Raw genomic sequence first — 21,567 nt, forward strand, 5'->3', positions numbered from 1 at the left:
GTGAGTTAAAACTGTGCCGTGTGCTCTAAAGTATTTTGAATTATTTTCTGCTTGATACTCATGGGCATTGCAAGTGAATACCTAAAAATGCAAAAATTAAGAAAGAAATACTGTTGCCGCGCACCTCGCACTTGTTTATTACAATCATAACATGTGCTCAGATTTGGGTGTACGTTAAAGAACTCCAGGTTGTCGAAATTTCCGGAGCCCTCCACAACAGCGTCTCTTATAATCATATGGTGGTTTTGGGACGTTCAACCCCACTTAACAATCAACAAGCATAACATGGTTTGGGAAACTTTAATTCGTTGTAGGACTTTGCGCAGCCATTTTGCCAAGAAGGCAAAGACACGCGAAAAGTTTTGCAGAGTTCAAAACTAACATTCCGGACGCCTCTTTTGCAAGGGGAAAGGAAACGTTTATTGATTTCCGCCTGCTGGGCTGCGCTCCCACCTAGGAGCTAAAGTTTGTAAATACTATAGGCTTGCCACAAGAAACGAGAAGGATGAGAAGAGAAGTGTTTGTGCGGTATTTTCTGTTTCTTATATCTTTTAAAGCATTTATTCAAAAGGGCTGATTAAACATGCTAGTTTCAACGCTTATTAAGAATACCTAATCAATTTAATGCGTGCTATGAATTGCAGGACAAGTCAAGTCGTTCATATTTATATCAACCCTATTCTTGGCCGATCCCGCTGAGTGGAAATACAGGTTCCAGTGTTCCTTGGGACATCACAACCGTCGCCTGTATTCCAAAAGTTCTACAGCCAAGTCCTCTGGCAAGGTGCATCACTGCACTTTGGCCCACACACACTAGGCGTCATCAGGCGGGAGGTGGTGGCACGTTCTTGAAGCAGGTCTGCAAAAGTAGAACCATTTAAGCCTGTTAGTATAAAGCTTATGCGAGCATGTACCTGACAGGCATGTAGCGTTTTGGAACGATTTCATGTATTCGTCATCTAGACTGACATTCCATGGTTTTGCGGACGGCTGCATGGTTTTAACAAAAACACCCCTTACCTCGTATATCGATCACAGATTGACGCTCAGTTGGCCCTTTGTGCTGTAGATGCATTTCAGCGTTTTTCGTTAGTATAAATGAACCCTCGACTACATAGGAGTCAGTAGCAATGACTGTGTTTCTGGCTCGGCTTGGAGTAGATTTGCTAGCCGATAAACCCTCGACTTCATAACAGTCAGGCTGGTCAGACAAGAGTGCGTGATACTCTGGGCTTGTTTCTTCTGTGTGTGTCTATTTGAAGTGAGCCCTAAAAGAACTTGCACTTGGTGCTCAGAGTGAATGAATGTGTTGAAAAAATTTAGCAAGAGGGAAGCACAGCAAAGTCTGAAACATCACGTACAAAAAGACAACCCCATAATTGTAGTTAGATGCACACCTCTGTACGGAACGTGCAGAAATAAAAAAAAAAAAACACATATCCGAAAACTTTACGTAACGACACTGGAACAAAAAAAAAATCAGACGTAAGGTTGATCGTGACTCACTTAAGTTACGACTTTGTTCTACCACCAAAGGCAGCGTTCAGATACTCGATTAAATTATGACTTCGTTCTGCGAAGCAATGGCAGTGCTCAGAGATTCGCTGTCGGAACACCGGCCGGCTGCTCTCTGTCACGCGCGCATTTCATCGATGACCAAAAATGCGTCCACTGAAATAATCGACAAGTGTTTAACGCGCATATCGGGAGGAATTCTGTTATCAATGAAGCTTTCGACCTAGTTGACAAAAGTTATGGAGAAAAAAAAAACTGTCATGGCATGATTACTACAGGTCTGCAGTTTGCCAATGACAGGGCTACGTATTAGGCTGGTTTTAGTACGTAGATAAAACGTAGGGGATAGCTTCGAGAAGAGCGACTGGATTGCAAAGAGTGACAGGACGTAATGCACTGTAGTAGTCGCTAGTTTCCTTGATGATGATGATGTTTGGTTCTTTGTGGCGCAAGGGCCATTTGATGACCTCACTAGTTTCCTTCCTGGGGTACATGAGAAAGCTACGGGGAAATCGGCAAAATAATGCTGAAAAATCCTGATCTAACAATACAGAAACATCGGCATAAAATTAAAAAAAAAATCAAGGTTAAAATTTTTCTGTACGAGCTGAACTTATGACGATGAAAGCAAAGACGATGGCATACAAAAAGGACGCATAATATTCAAATGATAAAGTGGTACACTTTAGTGTCCCCTTAGTGGTTTGAGAAAAGAAGTGTAAATTTGAGGGCTCGTTTTTTTTTTGCTGGACACGATATAAATAAGAACAGAAAATGATACCAAGGAATGTATAAGGAATGTTATTAGAAGTAATTGTAATGTAAACGTGAATTGTAATGTAAACGTGAAGAAAGAAAAGTGGACGAAAAGATAACTTGCCACCGGCAAGGGCTATCTACCAGTGTTAACATGAAGGGTTTAACGTCTCAAAACCGCGATATGATATGAAAGATGACGTAGTGGAGGGCTCCAAAAGTTTTGACCATCTGGTGCTCTTTAACGTGCGCTGACATAGCACAGTACTCGGGCCTTTATCATTCCGTCTCTATTAAAACGTGACCTTCATGGCTGGACTCGAACCCACCACCTTCGGGTGACCACATATTACTGTACGCGGGGGCTCGCTGAAGGAACCAGGATGTATGCTCTAGAAAATGAAAATTGCTGACAAAGATTGATAACTTGCCGTAAGTGGTGCGAGCGCTTTGGCCACCTTGGGTCCGAGTACATCCTGCGCAAAGCAACGCATGTCTCGTTTTTTTAGACAGCTGCTGATTCAACAAAAGGCAAGAGCGATGACAAAGCATCGTGCACTTAGTTTCAGCACTGGCTCGTAATATATTTACTGAAGTCATTCTAGCATCGTACGCATAGTCACACAGACAAGAATAAAAAACAACAAAAACGAACAAAACAGCAATGTTACCGGTGCGCACAGAAAGCCATGCAGAAGGTCGATAGTTGTCGATCGCTGAATTCATAATGAATGGTAGCCGGATGAAACGCCACTGCTGATAGCTCGAATGATCAAAGAAGCGTGATAGCTGCACCATTTCAGTAGTGAACAATGAAGTTCTTGAATATCACTCGAATAATTGATTGATTTCCAAGTAGATGCGTGCACGCTTGAGCACGGAACTGTTCCGGAATTACACTTTAAACAGACGGTCGGCAGCATGCTGCTTTCTTGTAAATTGTGTTCTATGCGTAGCGTTGATTAACGCATGCAAAAAGCGCAAAGAGCAGAGGGTCCACTCACCAAGACCTTTGGGTCCTCCATGCATTCCATGGCCTGAAAAGAAACGCATTACTACTGCAGCTGTATACCTTGGACACTCCATGTCATGTCATCGTTTATCTCGGACCACTTCACTACTCGCTAACTGCCTTGCATATGGGGGTCATATAGAATACTTAAAATAACTAAAAAAAGAAAAGGCGAAAGCTTGCACTCGAGTTTGTAAGGATAGAGACACAGCGAAGCGCGAGCACGAAGCCGCGCGTACCCTACTCTGCTTTCCGGTAGGCTGAATCCTGATGTATAGGGCTTGCATGCACGCAGCTTATTCAACACACGGTGATCGGCAGAGTACCTTCTCGTCGTCTCTTGCTCTCCCTTTTCTATAGCCGCGCCTTCTGGATCTGCTCGTCGTTGCCGTTCTCGCACCGCGAGAAGCCTCGCTTCCCGATGCACTTGCTCCTTTTTCGGGAGTACTACTTACGCTCTAAATGATTGACTGAAAATGGTGCCTTTTTGTCCCACAACAATAATCGGCATATATATCTTGCACTCATTTACTTGCGTTATCACAACGCGGCTGGCCCTTGCATGTCACGAACGCCATGCGCGTGATCGGCGGGACATAGCATACTTGATATGATAGCGGCCAGCGCCGAGTTTTCGAGAAGGGAAGGGCAAGCAATCCTGTTGACGATGATTGTTGTGGGGCAAAGAGACACCCATTTTACTCGATCATTCTTTAGAGTATACTTTCTTTGCGGTTTTCCACGGCAGTAGATGATCGAGTGGTGAAACTCGGTTGCGCGACTTGTCTCGATCGCTGGGCGTGACTTAACGATAGTAGCTGCGCGGTGGTCGCTATTGCACAGGAGTGGTTTTGCATCGCGTCACGAGGCTATGCCAGGCGTTATAGCAGCTGCGCGTCTATTGTTGCCATGATTACGGCGCGTCTGGCTTATTGTGAAACGCGCACGTTTTAACGAAAGCTTAAAGAGCTTGGGTCTCCATAAGCATCAAATTTCCTGAACAGCACCAATCACCACATCTTCAATCTGCAAAAGAAACAGTAGGAGTCTTATAGGATTAAAGAGTAATTAAACAGTAGAGGAAGAAATGTTTTCCGCATGTAATTTTACCTTAATTATGTGCTAACATACGGTATCAGTGTTGCGAGCCGGTAGCTTAGGACTTTAGTCTAGAAGCTCCTAAGCTTAGCTTGGCAGCTTCTAGAAGCCACCTATCTAGAAATATTTCGGTCACGAAACCTTTATTTCGGGGGTTCACTCAATGGTGTGCTTCGTAGCGTGAGTGCAACATGGGAAGGGGAATGACTGACCTCCCTGTAGTCGTCGCTCATGACGCACTCGATGTCGAGTCGCGGGAATCCTTTGGCCAGTTCTTTTTGGACGCACTCCACATCCTTAGGAAATGAGAGAAAAAAAAGAAGGCGATTTGGTTACGCGTAAGTCATGTCTGCCGTCGCTGTACTCGAGGATGATGCGGGGACAGTGCTTACCAGAAGATCTGGAGCCTTCTGCAGAAGACTCTCCAGCTGTAATACCAGAGGAACGATGCGGGCTTTGCACTTGCTGAATACTGTAGAGATCGCAACAAAAAGAAAGTAGTTGAAAGAAACCATCGAATAAAAGTTGCGTCTATCAAGACGACCAGTGGGGCAAATCACAAGGGGGAGAGGGTGAAGGTCTGGGGTTCTTGAACCCCAGAATATGTGTGTGTGTGCTCTCTCTCTCTTTCACACACACACGCGCACACACACGCACACCCACACACACACGCACACACACGCACACACACGCACGCACACACACACGCGCACACACGCACACACACACGCACGCACATGCACACACACACGCACACACACACGCACACACACGCACACACACACAAGCACACACGCATACACACACACGCACCACACACGCACGCACACACATACACACGCACACACAGACACACGCACGCACACACACACACGCACGCGCACGCACACACAGACGCACCACACGCACACACACGCACACACAAGCACACGCACACACACACGCACGCACACACACAAGCACACACACACACACGCGCACACGCACACACACATACGCACACACACACGCACACACACAAGCACACACACACACGCACACACACACGCACACACACACGCACACACGCACACACGCACACACACACACACACAAGCACACACGCACACACACACACGCACCACACACGCACGCACGCACGTACACACGCACACACACACACCACACACACACGCACACACACGCGCGCACACACATGCACACACACGCACACACACACGCACACACACACGCGCACACGCACACACATGCACACACGCGCACACACACACATACACACACGCACACACATACACGCGCCCGCACACACAAGCACACACACACACACGCACACACACACAAGCACACGCACACACACACGCACGCACGCACACACACACACACACGCGCGCACACGCACAGACACGCACACGCACACACACACACACCTAGCAAGTGTGCCCGCTTGAACTTTCTCTTTCAAACATCAAATATTTCTCAACATTTACTTGAAAGACGTGACAGTTACGTAAGTGTAGTGGGTTTAACGTTTTTTGATGACCGTTTTTTTTCTTTGTAGCGTGTGCCAGCGTTTAATCCGCCTTAGTTGCGGGAAAGTATTAAAACTTCAACTGCAGCTTAACCGTAGCCGTACACACTAACGCCAAAGTTCCTCCTAGTGTATTTTTAATAAACTTCATGTTGACACCCTGTTGGTAAGAGGCGTGGCAGCTTGGGCTAGTTGAGGGGTGCACGTTAAAGAACCCCAGGTGGTCGAAATTTCCGGAGCCCTCCACTACGGCGTCTCTCATAATCATATAGTGGTTTTGGGACGTTAAACCCCACATATAAATCAATCAGCTTGGGCTAGTTGGTATAACAGTACGATAGTTATAGCGCGGGAACAGAACAACGACGCAGAGTCACGTGTTTTTCGTGTCCTTCTTGTCTCTGCGTCGTCGTTCTGTTCTCGCGCTACAACCATCGTCGCAAGAGGCCTTAGGATATAAAGCTACTGATCGTGCGAATACATAGGGAGTCTATAGTGGACGTTGAGTCATTGCAGTGAGAATACGTACTGTGTCTGTGTATCAGCCAGGGCTACCATACTGCACAATTGGCATGCGCACATACTCTCGGCACACTACCCCGCGCCTACATCATTCTCAGGCGCTAGTTATGGTACACTGTCAAGGAAAGCGCTAAATCCACGTAATTCTAAGGCGCAAAGTTTTAAGTTCCGAGGAAGAAAATGACAAATGAGTCGTCTTGTGAGTTTCAACAAAGAGCTGTGATTAGCATGTAATTAAACACTTCATCACTCTGCACCCAGTCACGTTTAATTTTTGACATGAAAGGAATGAAATAAAAGGCTCCGAATATATGTGCGCCATCATTTTTTAGAAAAGTTATACTTTTGACGTTGGTTCTGGAACGCGGTGCGTCAAACCAGCCGTCGCATATAGTAGTGCCCTGACGAGAGTGGTCAGCTACAGTATACGCACTGCTTTGAGGATTGGTCAATACATATCGACTATGCTGAAGGTTCCATTAGGCTAATAAGGAAAAAAATCCTGCTTTATTTTGGCCGCAACTACACACAGATAGCATAAAAAATTTGCGTGCAGAAATGTATCCACCGCCGCTGAAGGGTTAATCAATCAGTGCTTGAATTGTTCTTTTTGTCATCACGCCCCGTTTTTGCTCGTTACAGTCGGCGTAAAACGGCGATGTAAAACGGCGCGCAAATGAAATCTCGCTCGTCTGGCAGCATATGCAAAATGTCAATCAATTAATCAACCAATCAATCAACCACTCAATCAATTATTCAATAAATCAATCAAATTCAAAAGAGCAATATACACTTATCCGCGCTGAACTGACGTGAGGAGTATACGACGATTAGTTATTGTGATAAGGATTTGGTGACTATAAAATTGCAGTATATGGCTCCTGAATCAGCCAGATTCCGAATGGGTCCGCCACCTTGCCAACAAAACTAGTACGGTGAAGTCGTCCTCGTTCGTGCACATGCCTTCGCGCGATATCGTTAAAGAATTGGTTTCGCGGAAATTTTGGCATCGGTGTCAGCATCTTTGGTCGTGAGCAAGAAATCAGCCTTGCACATGTGCTGAAGTTCAAGGTAGATGAAAATAAGCTATAAATATCTTCTACTCGAGTGCGAATCGAACCCAGGGCATATGGGCGGCAATCGGGTGACGTCGTTGCTCGAAAATGCTTCGGAGAAAAAATCACCCACGCTCTACGCGGACCATGCAGCACAGTCACGGCGAAAGCTGGAAGAACAGCCTTTCTTGCTGAGTACGTTGTTGACTCTCTCGGGGTTGTAGGAACAGAGGTGCACAGGCACGGTACCCACTACGCCATAAATCGTCATAACAATTATAAAGTCGGAAAGCACCAATTTCGCCTTTATTCGTCACTCTGCAGAGAGGTGTGGTACCCACTACACATCTGCAAAATATGTGCAACAAGTTTGTGGTGTGCATGACGACCACAAAGAATTGCGGCTGAGCCCTTTTCAATGACTTGGAAGCACTGAACGACGCACTCGCTGCCATGTAGCGGAAGGAGCCTCTTTATAGGACATGTAATATTGCTTGCGAGAAGGATAGTACCGTGCCGGGAGTCAAACGATGCGAATCGCGCACTGAGTGGGTGTATTAAAGGCCCACCCATTACAAAGCGCTCAGGCACATTTAATCTTTATCAGTTGCAAGGGCCTCAATAAATTGATCATCATCATCGTCAGTCTGACTACGTCCACTGCAGGACAAAGGCCTCTCCCATGTTCCGCCAGTTAACATGGTCCTGTGCTTGCTGCTTCCAATTTATACCCGCAAACTTCTTTATCTGATCTGCCCACCGTCTCCCCCTAACCAACTTGCCTTCTCTGGGAATCCAGTTAGTTACCCTTAATTACCAATGGTTATCCTCTCTACACGCTACATGCCCAGCCCATGTACATTTCCTCTTCTTGATTTCAACTATGAAATCCTTAACCCCCGTTTGTTCCCTAATCCACTCTGCTCTCTTCTTGTCTCTTAAGGTTACACCTACCATTTTTCTTTTCATTGTTCGTTGCGTCGTCCTCAATTTAAGCTGAACCCTCTTTTTTTAAGTCTCCAGGTTTAAGTCTTCAGTGTAAGTCTCCAGGCACCATAGTGCTTCATAAAGAAGTCAACAGAATACCAATTAAGAAGGGTGTAAGGCAGGGGGATACAATCTCCCCAATGCTATTTACCGCGTACTTGCAGGAGGTTTTCAGAGGCCTAGAGTGGGAAGAGTTAGGGGTAAAAAATAATAGAGAGTACCGTAGTACTTTGCGCTTTGCCGAAGACATTGAATTGCTGAGTAACTCAGGGGATGAATTGCAACTCATGATTACGGAGTTAGACAAGGAGAGCAGAAAGGTGGGTCTTAAAATTAATCTGCAGAAAACGAAAGTAATGTACAACAACCTCGGAAGAGAGCAGCACTTCGAGATAGGTAATAGTGCACTTCAAGTTGTAAAAGACTATGTCTACTTAGGGCAGGTAATAACCTTGGAGCCCAACCACGAGATTGAAGTAACTAGAAGAATAAGAATGGGGTGGAGCACATTTGGAAAGCACTCTCAAACCATGACAGGTAGATATCCACTATCCCTCAAGAGGAAGGTATATAACAGCTGTTATCTTGCCGGTACTTAGCTACGGAGCAGAACAAATTGATGAGATGGGCAAATTCACGTGCAGCCTCACGGACGCATTGTGGGTCCCTCACTGATTTTCTAAATATTTATGGCGTTGCGGGAACCTGATGACTGTACCCTCAGTACGCATTCTAGGATGGCTTGAAACGGCCACTGTTACGCGCACAGCCTATGCTTTTTTTTACAGCATGGTTGAGGAATGTACCGACAACCACAACGAGACCAGCAATTGAGAAAATGATGTGCACGGGGTACGATGTGGCTTAACAAATGCTTTACATGCTTTTAGGTACCCGCTATAACAAATTTTGTTCTAAACAATGAAAGGAAGGTATTAAAAATAAAAGTAATTTTGGCTAAAACATTGAAAGAAATTTAGCTATAAAAATAATAATAAATGTTAGCAATGATTTAACGAAACACTTTTTTTGCAGGTGCCATGGAGATGCGTTACAAAATAACTCTGGGTGCGCTACATCTCAGCGTCATGTTTGACACGAAATCATGTCTTATAAACAGTTCTTGACAGTATCATGAATATTTATTGCGTAATTAAGCCGAGAAGGCGATGGCTCTAACACGACGACGAATCAAAGCACTCCGCCCCCTAGGCACTTGAGGACTTGTGAGCATGCGGTTTCGACAGCTTGGAAAAGACACACAGTGTTGACGTTACACGTGATTATAATTCGGCCTTGTCCGGGCCCTTCAGGATGCTATGTATGATTAAAGCACTGTTCTGTGGTAAATAGCAATTACATCACAAATACAAGTTTTCAAGCACTGATGCACATGGCGAACCAAAACTTGCCTCTCCTTCAACGGGATCGAGAGAAGTCAAGTTGAAATTTCTCCGGAATTCTCGCCCGGCTGATGTGTCTTGAATATAGACAGGATGTTCCAACTTACTCTAGAACTGCAGTATGTTTCAAAGGTATGACTATAGTTCGTTAAAATAGCTGTACCGTTAAACCCCTACCCAACCTTTACACCAGCCAACACGGGCAAGCAGTGGTGTTTTAAAACAGCTGGCGCCACCTATGCAAAAAAAAGTGAAAAAATGTGGCTGCGCAAAACTAACGTGCTTTTGCCTACACGCTATAGCAAAATTTGTTCAAAAATCAAACAAAAGATAACAATCGTTATAAAAGCAATCTTGGCTTAAGCATTTAAATGAACTTAGGCACGTAAATCTTGATAATTACAAGCAGTTATTTAAAAAATTGCCAATTTTGCGCATATACAGCCAGTGCATGTAGTGTGGCTACTTGTAGTAGGCTGCCTTCGGAAAACTCGTCCACGTCAGCTTTGCGCAGAGGCGGTGTCGTACCCAATGAAGTGTAAACTGAGGGGCGACTATTGCTAGTTGAAAACTTTTCCCAATACCCCGCCGGGACGACGTGAAATACCGTCAGCCATGGCAATTTTTGGCAGGCCCTACGGGGCTTCTTCTCTTAACCAAAAAGCAGAACAAAATTTTGTTACTCCGTGCAGCATGTAGGTGTGCCTAAATCAATGTAATGTGTTTATTTACACAATGTGCGCCCCCGCATGAATTGCGCACCCCTAATAATTTGCCAGCTTTCAGAGAAAAAAAAAGAAATTCACTCGCACATTTCGCGCTGCCCGTGCCAGCTCGCCGGTGCGCGCTCTTTTTGGTCCTTTCTATTCTTCAGCGGGGTACGCGCCTCGCCGAGCAGACGAGCGCAGTCAAACAGGCTGCCAGTGCGAAGTCCCTGCTTCCGAGGACTTCCCCGAACGAGGGTGCCTAGAATACCGAACACGAACCCGTTGACGGGTCGCCGGAATTGTTCGAACGTTTGCCTCCCGCTATCTCCTAACTCTACCGCAGCGATAATAGAGAGTTATAGTATACCGGGCTTACCGAATGTACCGTGATACCGGAATCGAAGTGCGCATGCGCACATACGTACGTCACCCGTACCGCTTTCCGTACGCGCGGTATTTTTTGGATTTCACGTTACCGTGGTAGCATAGGTGTACGTAGTGTACGTAAACACGGCGGCACTCTCGGACGCGCGCTTCGAAGCGATTTTGGCGCAGTTGTTGAAATATTCACCTTGCTCGCAACAAACGACTGTTCTAAGTGGCTTCGCTTGCCTTCAGTTAGCTTCGATGACCGAGTATTACGGATGAGTTGGCGTAGTTCTTGAGATATCTTCCCATTTCGCACGCGTCCAGGCCTAACTACAAAATTTGATGTAAACAAATCGGCAACATAGATGTTTTCGCGTTTGGTGCGTGGTTCATATTTATTTACTTTTATTATCACTAAAATAAACTTCTAACAATGTTTCGCGCGGTGGCGTAGGCAAACATTAACGTTTTCCTTTCATTTTCACTGATTAACTTATTAACCACCTAATAGGTGGCGCCACCATCCCTGCTAAGGCACGTAAACCACGTAAACGCTACCCCGTTAAACTATAAGACGCTGCCCACAACGAACGTTTGCTGCACGGTAACGCCATTCCCTTAACCTACGCTACCACGCTAACGCTAAACTATAACTGTCTAATGGCGAGAATACACGCACAAGTCACGGCACGGACGAGTTTCCGCATCAGAGGCGTTTGAGGGCCTGGTGCTCCAACTGTCCTCCTCGTTCTGATGATTTCTTTGCGATGTGCTGCAGTAATTATATATACGGCGAAATTATACTCGTTGTGAATTTCGCCGAGGAAAACGGGAAGTGTGCTGCCGCAAAGTACTTCAAGGGGACGTACTTCATTTATGATCAGTGCTGCCAATACGCAAGAAAGCATGTTTCCTGCCATTGAAGGAGACCTTTTAAATCGTGGGCGGATGCTTAGTTCTTCCGGTATCGCCATGTCAGTGGGACCTAGTTTCTCCCAGCATTGTCGAAAGAGCTTCAAGAAAATACAATGATTCCCAATCGGACTTCGCGATCACTGATTTTCGCTAGACCGAGCGTGACAGGATCTGGCTGGGTAAAGTGCGCTGTAATTCTTTCAGAATTAACAAGTACACTTCTTTTGTGCTCCAAGTTATCTCTTTTTTTGTAAATGTATATACTGCGCAAGTTAGGACTATGGCAGAATATTTCTTATGCGCTGGCGAAAGCCTCGCGTAATTTGCGCACCCCCTTCTCGGTGCCCCCAAATCGGTGAAAAAAGTGCGCAAATTATGCGAGCAAATACGGTACAACAAATGAGTGCGTGGCCTCACGAGTTCAAAGGTTGCGCACGACTTCCACAAGCCATTATTTGCATTACTAAACGCATTTGACTCACTTTGATCATATGCTTAATAATACAGTACTATTTAGTTGTGTAAAGAAAACATGACAAACCGAAAACACCCATTTCATGGGTGTTTTGGTACTTTAAAACAGTCATGAGGTGGATGTTTTGGTTAGTCAAATCACTCTTATAGTAGTTTGTTAGTTACAAACATGCAAAGCACCCTCGACCCTTTTAGACGCTTTGTACACAATTGTGTACATCACTAGTTTTTGCTACTTGTGTCGACTAGGTGGTGTAAAAGTGCACGAAACAATGAGGTTTAGATGAAATAAACCTCCTGCCTAGTAGTCTTCATTTAACGTCACTTTTTACCAAATTGTTGCCTATAATCACTTTTTCAAAAGCATACCATGGTCGACGAATCGTTCGACGTGGCGCTTCTATGGAGCCAGGTCGAAATATGTACTTTTTTTTTTCTCATTATCAACAAGACCAGAAACCAATTTGCACTACTTTACTACTCCGAGGTTTCATTCTATACATGCAAGAACCGAACATGAATGTCTTCGGAATAAGCACATATTTAATTAAAGCTTAATTCATATTAACTGCTATAAAACTCACAGATTAATCTATTATAAAATAATTGTTGTCGCAATACATTTTTGAGGGTCTTAAAATTATGCTGCCACAATTTCACGCATCTACATAGAGTTTTTCACAGGTGGCGTCTGAAAGGGTTAAGGGTGCAAACTGGTTTACCGGGTGTCGTGTTTTTTTTTTTTTTGGCGCATAAAACCCCCGCAGTTAGCAACAAATCTTTGTGGTTATACCCTTCCTGCAGGACTGCGTCAGCACCGACGTGTTGAACTGACTGGCCAGCTCCACGAGGAACTTTGGGTCGAGGCCTGGTCCCGCCGACACGTCGTACCACAGGAGGACCAGGACGAGCAGCGTGCATCGGGACAGCGTCGTGGCGGACATGACTATACTTCGGGGATTGTGGCTGTTGTGTGCGAGCGTTCGACTGCACAGTCGACCCAGTCACGGCTCTGCCGCGCTACGTCCACTCCAGCTACGTCAACAGAATCGTTATACTTCTCTTACGTGATGGATCGCGGCCACCCCGTACTTCATGACGGAGAATTTTAGCGTCCCAGATCGGCGTTGTTTGCCGTGGGAGCTTCTGGTGCTCCTCTAACGGCTCGACAGTAGGCCAGAGAGATACGCTGATCCCCGTATCTCCTCACCTGCTCTGGCTATAACACTACCAAACGGAGAGTAAACGAAAAAAAAAAAGACATCAGAGTTCTCGATGTACATTTTGATGATGTTTATTAGGTGTCACGGTATCCTATAGCCGAAGCGTATTGGATGTAACGTGGGCTATATAGCAAAAAAAAAAAAGAGAATAAAACAATGGAGGTAGAGATGGCGGTGATGAATGAACCTATCCCTCGGCTCTGTTTTAAATTACAGGTCGTATTCATGTCGCTGTTTGGGTCATGCACACTCGCCGATTCCTTAGCTACCATCAAAGTGCTGTAATGAATGAGCATAACTGCGTTATTTTAATGATACGCATACTTTTAAGATTTAGTGTTGGCTTACCTTTCAGTGTCCACTTACGTTGGGCACTGACACAGAAATTATCCTTTTATGTACGCGACACAAAGAATAAAACTAAAAACAGAAAAATACTCGGACGCGCATGTGGACACGCGTACCGAAGTAATTTTGCGGTATAGCGGTACACGGCTGAGCTAGAGGAGCTAGCCCGGTCGAGACCGGTATTACATCATGTTTTTTTTTTCTGCAGGCTGAACACTCGCGCTTAGGAGTGTTTTTTTTAGAAAAGAAGATTCATATTTATCTTTTTGTGGATATACTTATGAACGCAATTTATTTTTCGGTTGCTGCTGGCAAAATATACCACATAGAATACAGCTGAACGTTTAGGACTTGCTTGAAAGTATAGGGGGGCGCCGTTATGATAGGTACCGAGTACAGTGACTGAATGAATAAATGAATGAATGAATAAATAAATAAATAAATAAATAAATAAATAAATAAATAAATAAATAAATAAATAAATAAATAAGGATGAAGAAATTGACCGAGAAAAAAAAAAGCAGCGCTAAGAAACTGACGAGGACTAAGGACGACAAGACACAATTTTCGTTAGTCGTCGTCCGTGTCATAGCGCAGTTTTTTCATCCCCATGTGATGAACCATTCACGAGCCCAAATCGCTCTCCAGAATAGTGCAAAGAAACACATTGTCAGAAGCAAAAAACACACTCGAGAACGAATTTATCACTCCTTACGAACGACCCATATTTACTATACAACAGGCCGCGCGCGCGCACGCACGCACGCGCGCACGCACGCACACACACACACACACACACACACGCACACACGCACACACGCACACACGCACGCACGCACACGCACACACGCACACACACACGCACACACGCACACACACACACACACACACAACACACACACACACACACACACACGCACGCACGCACACGCACACACAAAAGAAAGAAAATGAAAAGTGTGTATGACGATGGCCAACGACAACAACCACGGCAGCAATAACAAGACGCTTCATAAGAAGAAGAGATTATTGAAAGTGTTGAAAGCAAGAAGGCCATAAAAAAGTGTCTTATAAAAAAGTGGGTCTACTTAAATAAGTTGGTCGACGGCGCCTACCGCTGTTTACAAACATGGAATAGATGACGTTTGCGCCCGCCATGGTGCCCTAGTGTCTAAGGCACTCGGCTGCTGACCTGCAGGCCGGGGGATCGAATCCTGACCACGACGGCCGCATTTTCGATGCTGACGAAAATGCTCGTGGCCCGTGCGCTTAGATTAAGGTGCATGTTAAAGCACCCCAGGTGGTCGAAATTTCCGGATCCCTCCACTACACTTCTCAGCTACAATCCAGACGAGTAGGTCTGGATATCACGGGGCGGGACAGAGATCGACCGACAAGGAGCAGGGGCTCCTGGCGGACTACCCAGTGTCGCCTGCCGCAATTGGGAAAATCGTTTTCCTTGATTTTGAATAAAATTTTTTGTCCTCTCCCCGAGTCGTAACCTGCATAACTAGGACCCGCTATACCTCTGTCATGAACCGAGGGAAGACCGCAAGTCCTGCCGGCGATTTGAAGATGGGTTCTTTGTAGGAGAGAGACTGTGACACGTTACGACCGCATGACATTACCTCGAAATAGAGAAAATCAGGTACGTAACTTAAAAAAAAATACAATCTGTTTCAGGAGTAACTATAATTGTATGGACGGGAAAAATACTAAATTCGTTACAGGAACAACTGTATACATATATAAACAAGAATGAAATTGCAACTTGTTCCAAGCATAACTATGTACAGGAAGAACGCGAACTCGTTGAAAGGTTAACTAGCCGTAGACAGAAAAAATAGAATAGGTCCCCCCCCCCCAAAAAAAAACTATAAATGTATGGATAGGAAGAACGCTGTTCGTTTCAAACATATAAAATTATAGAAAAAAAAATTCGTTTCAAGGGTAAAAATACTAGAGACACCGGATAATACAACTAAAAAGACAGAAAAAGAACACACTACGCGAAAATGTTAATAACTCAACAGAATAAACCTGGCTGGTGTGTGCGAGGGCTATACCGCAGTCATCAGATGATGGAAAGTGGTGATTTGCAAACTGGGTGAAGGCGAAGCATGCATGGAGGGATGTGGTCAGGTGTACTAACGTAAAATCTGGCGAGGTGTGAAGCGAGTGCCGCTATTTCCCGCAGCAAGATAACTGCTAATGGACATTGAGCGACAGAAGACGAACGGTCTGACTGAGGTAATTCACCACATTGCTTTGAGAGAGATTTCTTCGACAAGCCTCAAACGGGGCACGTTAGGAAGGGTATTTTAGCTCCCCCAAAGTCATCGGAAAAACTGCATCGGAATACGGCTTACCTCAAGGTGGTTCTTATTATTGTTATCATTTCACTTGTTCTTTCCTACATGCCCTGCTCCAGTTACCTAAGGATTGTAGGGAAAAGTATTTCAGCTCCAATGACGACGTCACCTATAAGTTGAGTCAACTATTGCCTTTTTAGTTTCTAGTGTTACGGTGTACCGTAAAGCACTATATCTTTGCAGATTTTCTTTGAAAAAGTGGCGTTTCAAATGGATGACTTTACCGTAGACACCCCCGTTTGTGTCTCTGGTTTTTGATAAAAACACTAGAGCGCCTTAATAAATTTCCTCCGGTATCAAACAATGTTTTAGGCAGCAACGATGAACCTTAAGCTCATAATATGGATAGTAGGGACTGGTGGGAGTAGTAAGAATTAGCCAATATTTTTGATGCATACTCGTTCATGATGAACCTGGACGAAGACGTGACATGCCGGAAACCAAACCTTAACGTGCTTTGCCCTAAAAGCAAATTTTATTGCAGGTGTGACTATAATTGTGTAATTGGGAAAAACTCAGTTCGTTTCAAGGATAAATATGCATGTAAAGACAAAACTCCAAAAACTCGCTTGCTGAATTACTATAACTGTAATTACAGGAAGGACTCACTTCGTTTCAAAGAACTGTGTCTGTATAGACAAAAAAAAAAAAAGAAACGAAATGAGTTTCAGGTCAGGGATAACTATTGCTGTATAGACGGGCGAAACGCTTTTCGTTTACAAGTAACCACAAGACTTATTACATCGAGATCTTGGGGTACTATTCAGAGGTAAGTCTGAAGAGATAAAGTCCTGTTCCCTCAATTAAGCGACTAACAGGAGACACGTGAGCCATTAGAAGGTTGCTGCTACAGGTATCAATATTGTTTGAGGGATGTCCAGCCTTCCTTTTGAAGTCGATGTATAGTCGTCTCACTTGTTTTCGTCCACAATCTTGCGTATCGCGTTGAGGCGGTTGGAACTACCGTTGCACGAAGCTGGTGCCAAGCCGAGTGTGACGTTGTACACAGTCCAGCCAACGACGTAGGTCTTGGTTCTTGTGTAGCCGAGCTTATGGTAGGTGGCCACCATCTGCGAGAAGAGTCAAGCGGGTGCACGATCATTCCGCCGCTGCACGCCATTCTTAAGGCGAAAGCCTGAGATAACCTGAAAAGGGACCGTTGACGGTGACAGCATGGACGGCCCCAGAAGTCACGTGATCTCAGATGACGGCACGGTGGCGATATATGTACACTAGGTGGTATTTGCGGAGTGAACATCCAACATTGTTATCAGCCCTATCTTAGACGTAGAGGGTTCGCCTCCATGTAAGGGAATCCCCGATTGCGTGATCTGTGCTCTGCGAGGGTTGTCCAGAACGCTACCAAGTCACCGCAAGAGCAGACACATCCGCTTTTGGCATAATTATTGCACACGGCCGATGATAAAGTGGCTACTACATTTTGTTTGCCACTTTCGTCTGATGACCCTAAAGTTGCAGTATCGAATTCCATGACAAGGTATCCGCTTTCGATGAAGGCAAAATGCTAGTGTCCCACGCAATTAACTCAGGTACGCATTAGAGAAACCCCGGGGGTCAAATTCCCGGTTTCTTCAAAACGGTGTCCCTCATAATTGCATCTTTGTTTTCGGGACGCATTACACCATAAAAATAAGAAACAACTTCGTTTTTAATGTCAATCGAGGTTGAATCGGACCTCTACCCTGACATAAGCATCAGCCGCGAGCTTTTGGGCTGGGGCGGCTATCCCGGCTCACTGGACGCCCCGCGCACATTTGTTTTCCTAATGAGGAGTTGAGCAAAGCTCATTATAGCGGCACCCGTTCATCCCTCGTAGCCGTTGTAGTATACAACATGTATAATATTTTGACCTCCAAGGTGGTGCCGGTAAGAGATTTCTTCTGTGCGTTGTTGAACAATAAAAAATAATGCTCAATGTACATGCCAAAGGTTGCGAATGGCGAATGAGAGACAGGAGCATGCGGCTTTTAGTTAACGTGCATGCTGCAATCCCCATTAGCAGCCATTGGCATGTACATTAGGCACTATCTGACAAGAAAGGGTTGTTGTGTTATACTCGCTGTGTGTAACCTCCTTAGTTTTAGAAAGGTTTAGCAAACGTTGAGCCGCAGTGCCATGAATACAATGAACTAGTATTTACCATGAATGAACTCGAGGTGGTTAAAGGTAGAAAGTAGATACGAAGCGCGAGCCGTATGAAAGTAAAAGCCTAATTCTGCTGTCTCTCATTTCCCATTAGCAGCCATTGGCATGTACATTGAGCACCATATGACGGGAACAGGTTGCTATGTTATACTCGCTGGAAGTAACCTCCTTGGTTTTAGAAAGGTTTAGCGAGCGTTTGGCCGCAGTGCCATGAATACAGTTAACTAGTATATACCATGAACTCGAGGTGGTTAAAGGTGGGAAGTAGACCCGAAGCGCAAGCCGTAAGAAAGTGTGCGTGTGCCACCTCTCGTTTAGTCCTTGGAATGTCCGCTGGATGGCGGTGCTTCTATATGGGGAAGCAAGATCGTGGTACTTGGAGTGTTGAAGAGATGGACGAACGGGCACACAGACAGATGCATGGACTGTGGATGCATGAACGGACGCAGGAGCGGATGCATGAACGAACGCAGGGATGGACGCACGAACAGACGCACGCACGGACGGGCGAATGGACGCATGGACGGTCACACAGACGGACGCATGGACGGACGGAAGCAATAACGAATGGACGGACGAATGCTTCGCCCCACTCTCCATCATTCGCTCCATGGATATGCTGCCAATGTTTTTTTCAAAAATTCCTCTTCAAAAGTGAAAACTGGCTGCTGTTACATGCCACCGGCGTCAACATAAGCGATGCAACAAATGGTCAGTTGATGATATCGCTAAATGACGCCATAATAATTTTGCCGAAATTAATGACGTCGCCAGCACGTCTCAGTGAAGTGAGGTGACGTGACCTTAGATCGAGGCGCCATCACATCACATTGTGGCTTGGTCAAAGGCAGGCTGGTCCCAAACGCAGCGCGAAACAAAGTTAGCTGGCGAGACTTCTCGAGGCATATGGGAAAGGACGTTAGGTGAAGAACGGTTTCGGGTGGTGGCAGCGCAGAAACAATGCAATCGTCTCAGAAGAAAAATAAGATGACTTTCCTTCTTCAGCCGTCTGGAAGCGCGCAAGTCATTACTTTATTTACCCGAGACCACTGCCATTTACGTCAGCAGATAATGCCAAAAGCGGACATGATTAATGTTATGGCTCTTGTGAGCGCTCTAAGCAACCGCCGCAGAGCACAGACTACGGGCTACAGCGTTCCCCCTTAAAAAGCACTACCCTGTATGTGTCACCTGTCAAGTGTCATCATGCAATGTTGAGCTACAGAAGCCCACCTTGGTTCGTATAGTCCTGGGCGTCTCGAAGGTGATGACCTCGCTTTGTTGGGATGGGCCCCAGGCGAACGCACAGGAACCATCCCTGACGTCCAGTATTGATGAGCCTGTCGGGTCACGGCCGAACAGCTGCCTTTCGCATTGCTACAACGGGAAGATCGGTGCCACAGATATTTCAGGTTCGCTGAACAAGACGCGTTGCAGGGTAAAGTTTTATTTTTGAAAGATGTCCCACGCTAAACTTTAAACACAAGTACATGTATAAAGAATTTTTTATGAGTAAGTATGGCGCGGATGACTGCATCAGACTATGTGGCGACGTAGAGCAAACAATGCGATCAACTTTAAAACTTAGTTCCAAGTCTCTTCACTTGTTTGCCAGATTTAACGTTCTCGTTGCCTTTAAGCATGATTTAAACACAACAATATCCTTCACAACGTGAAAAGAATGCTGGAATCTGTCACCCTATCACAGTATTTTTGATTTTTGCCGGGATATAATTACACGTTCTGGCCGCTTGTCGGTTCCTTTGAAAACGGTGGGGGGGGGGGGGGGAGCATGGGATCAACTAAGGAACGTGGGCGTAATTTAACGCGGCTTTTATAAATGACGTCCAACGAATTGCGAAAAAGTTTGGTGCCCGATAGTATGTCTTAATGCATTACCAAGTTCGAATCATTAATTCTCTTCAAAGGTCACACAGAGCGTAATATGCAGAACAACTTTTCAAAGTGTAGCATTCCTTAGCGAACTTAAGTGACTTTGAGCACATCCATCCATCCATCCATCCATCCATCCATCCGTCCATCCGTCCGTCCGTCCGTCCGTCCGTCCGTCCGTCCGTCCGTCCGTCCGTCCGTCCGTCCGTCCGTCCGTCCGTCCGTCCATCCATCCATCCATCCATCCATCCATCCATCCATCCATCCATCCATCCATCCATCCATCCATCCATCCATCCATCCATCTATCTATCTATCTATCTATCTATCTATCTATCTATCTATCTATCTATCTATCTATCTATCTATCTATCTATCTATCTATCTATCTATCTATCTATCTATCTATCTATCTATCTATCTATCTATCTATCTATCTATCTATCTATCTAGCCGCCTACGAATCCTGGCTCTCCTGACCGCTTCGATATTGGTATCAATACCAAACTTGGTATTGCATAACATGAGTGTATGAAGAACATATTTGACTAGTCTTGACATGAAAATCATGACATGCATGTCAGGAATGTCATGATTTACATTTCATGGTCCTGCCACTCTAGCGATGGTTCCGTTCACATGGCATGTTGAAAAAGTGGTATGGTATGACATAGTTGCATGGTGAACACAAGTGACAGACCCTAACATTAAAATCACGACATGCGTTTCATGCAACAACTTGAATGTATACATGCCACGCTCATGATGCGCTCGCGGCCGTTTCGCAAGCGTCCCATATACCAAATTTGGTATTACGGTACCTGAATGGATGATGAAGGTATGTGACTGGTGCAAACATGATAACCATTAGATGCGTGTCATGTAACCACATGACTGCATGCCACACTCATGATGCCCTGGCGGCCGTTCGCTAAATTCACTTATACCAAATTTGGTATTACGGGACGTGAATGAGTGACGAAGGTATGATACTCGTGCAAACATGATAAACATGAGATGCGTGTTATATAACAACATGACGACATGCTACGCTCATGATGCGCTCGCGGCCGTTTCCCTAGTTTCACATGTACAAACTCGGTATTACACGACGCGAATGGACGACATAGCTAAATGACACATCAAAACATAATCACGATATGTGTGTCATGTAACAGCATGACTACATGTCACACTCATGATGCGCTCGCGGCCGTATCGCTA

At 45.2% G+C, this 21,567-nt stretch overlaps 1 protein-coding gene and 1 non-coding gene across 2 annotated transcripts in view; one reads left to right on the forward strand and one right to left on the reverse strand.

Moving 5' to 3' along the window:
- Nucleotides 1–396: 396 nt before the first annotated feature.
- Nucleotides 397–21,567, reverse strand: part of LOC119164994 (uncharacterized) — a 59,567-nt gene continuing 38,396 nt past the window's right edge. Inside the window, exons 8-14 of the mRNA XM_075872794.1 lie at nucleotides 19,684–19,827; nucleotides 17,200–17,354; nucleotides 4,774–4,853; nucleotides 4,594–4,677; nucleotides 3,276–3,308; nucleotides 2,703–2,747; nucleotides 397–859 (exon numbers count right to left, since the gene is read on the reverse strand). Of these exons, the coding sequence (XP_075728909.1) occupies nucleotides 762–859; nucleotides 2,703–2,747; nucleotides 3,276–3,308; nucleotides 4,594–4,677; nucleotides 4,774–4,853; nucleotides 17,200–17,354; nucleotides 19,684–19,827 (639 nt within the window). The 3' untranslated portion in view covers nucleotides 397–761. The remainder of the gene's footprint in view (nucleotides 860–2,702; nucleotides 2,748–3,275; nucleotides 3,309–4,593; nucleotides 4,678–4,773; nucleotides 4,854–17,199; nucleotides 17,355–19,683; nucleotides 19,828–21,567) is intronic.
- On the forward strand, nucleotides 10,379–10,520 carry LOC119165943 (U4 spliceosomal RNA). The gene has a single exon (XR_005109088.2). It is a non-coding gene; the product is annotated as a U4 spliceosomal RNA (small nuclear RNA).

The sequence above is a fragment of the Rhipicephalus microplus genome, chromosome 9, assembly GCF_043290135.1.
Source record: "Rhipicephalus microplus isolate Deutch F79 chromosome 9, USDA_Rmic, whole genome shotgun sequence".
Classification (NCBI taxonomy): domain Eukaryota; kingdom Metazoa; phylum Arthropoda; class Arachnida; order Ixodida; family Ixodidae; genus Rhipicephalus; species Rhipicephalus microplus.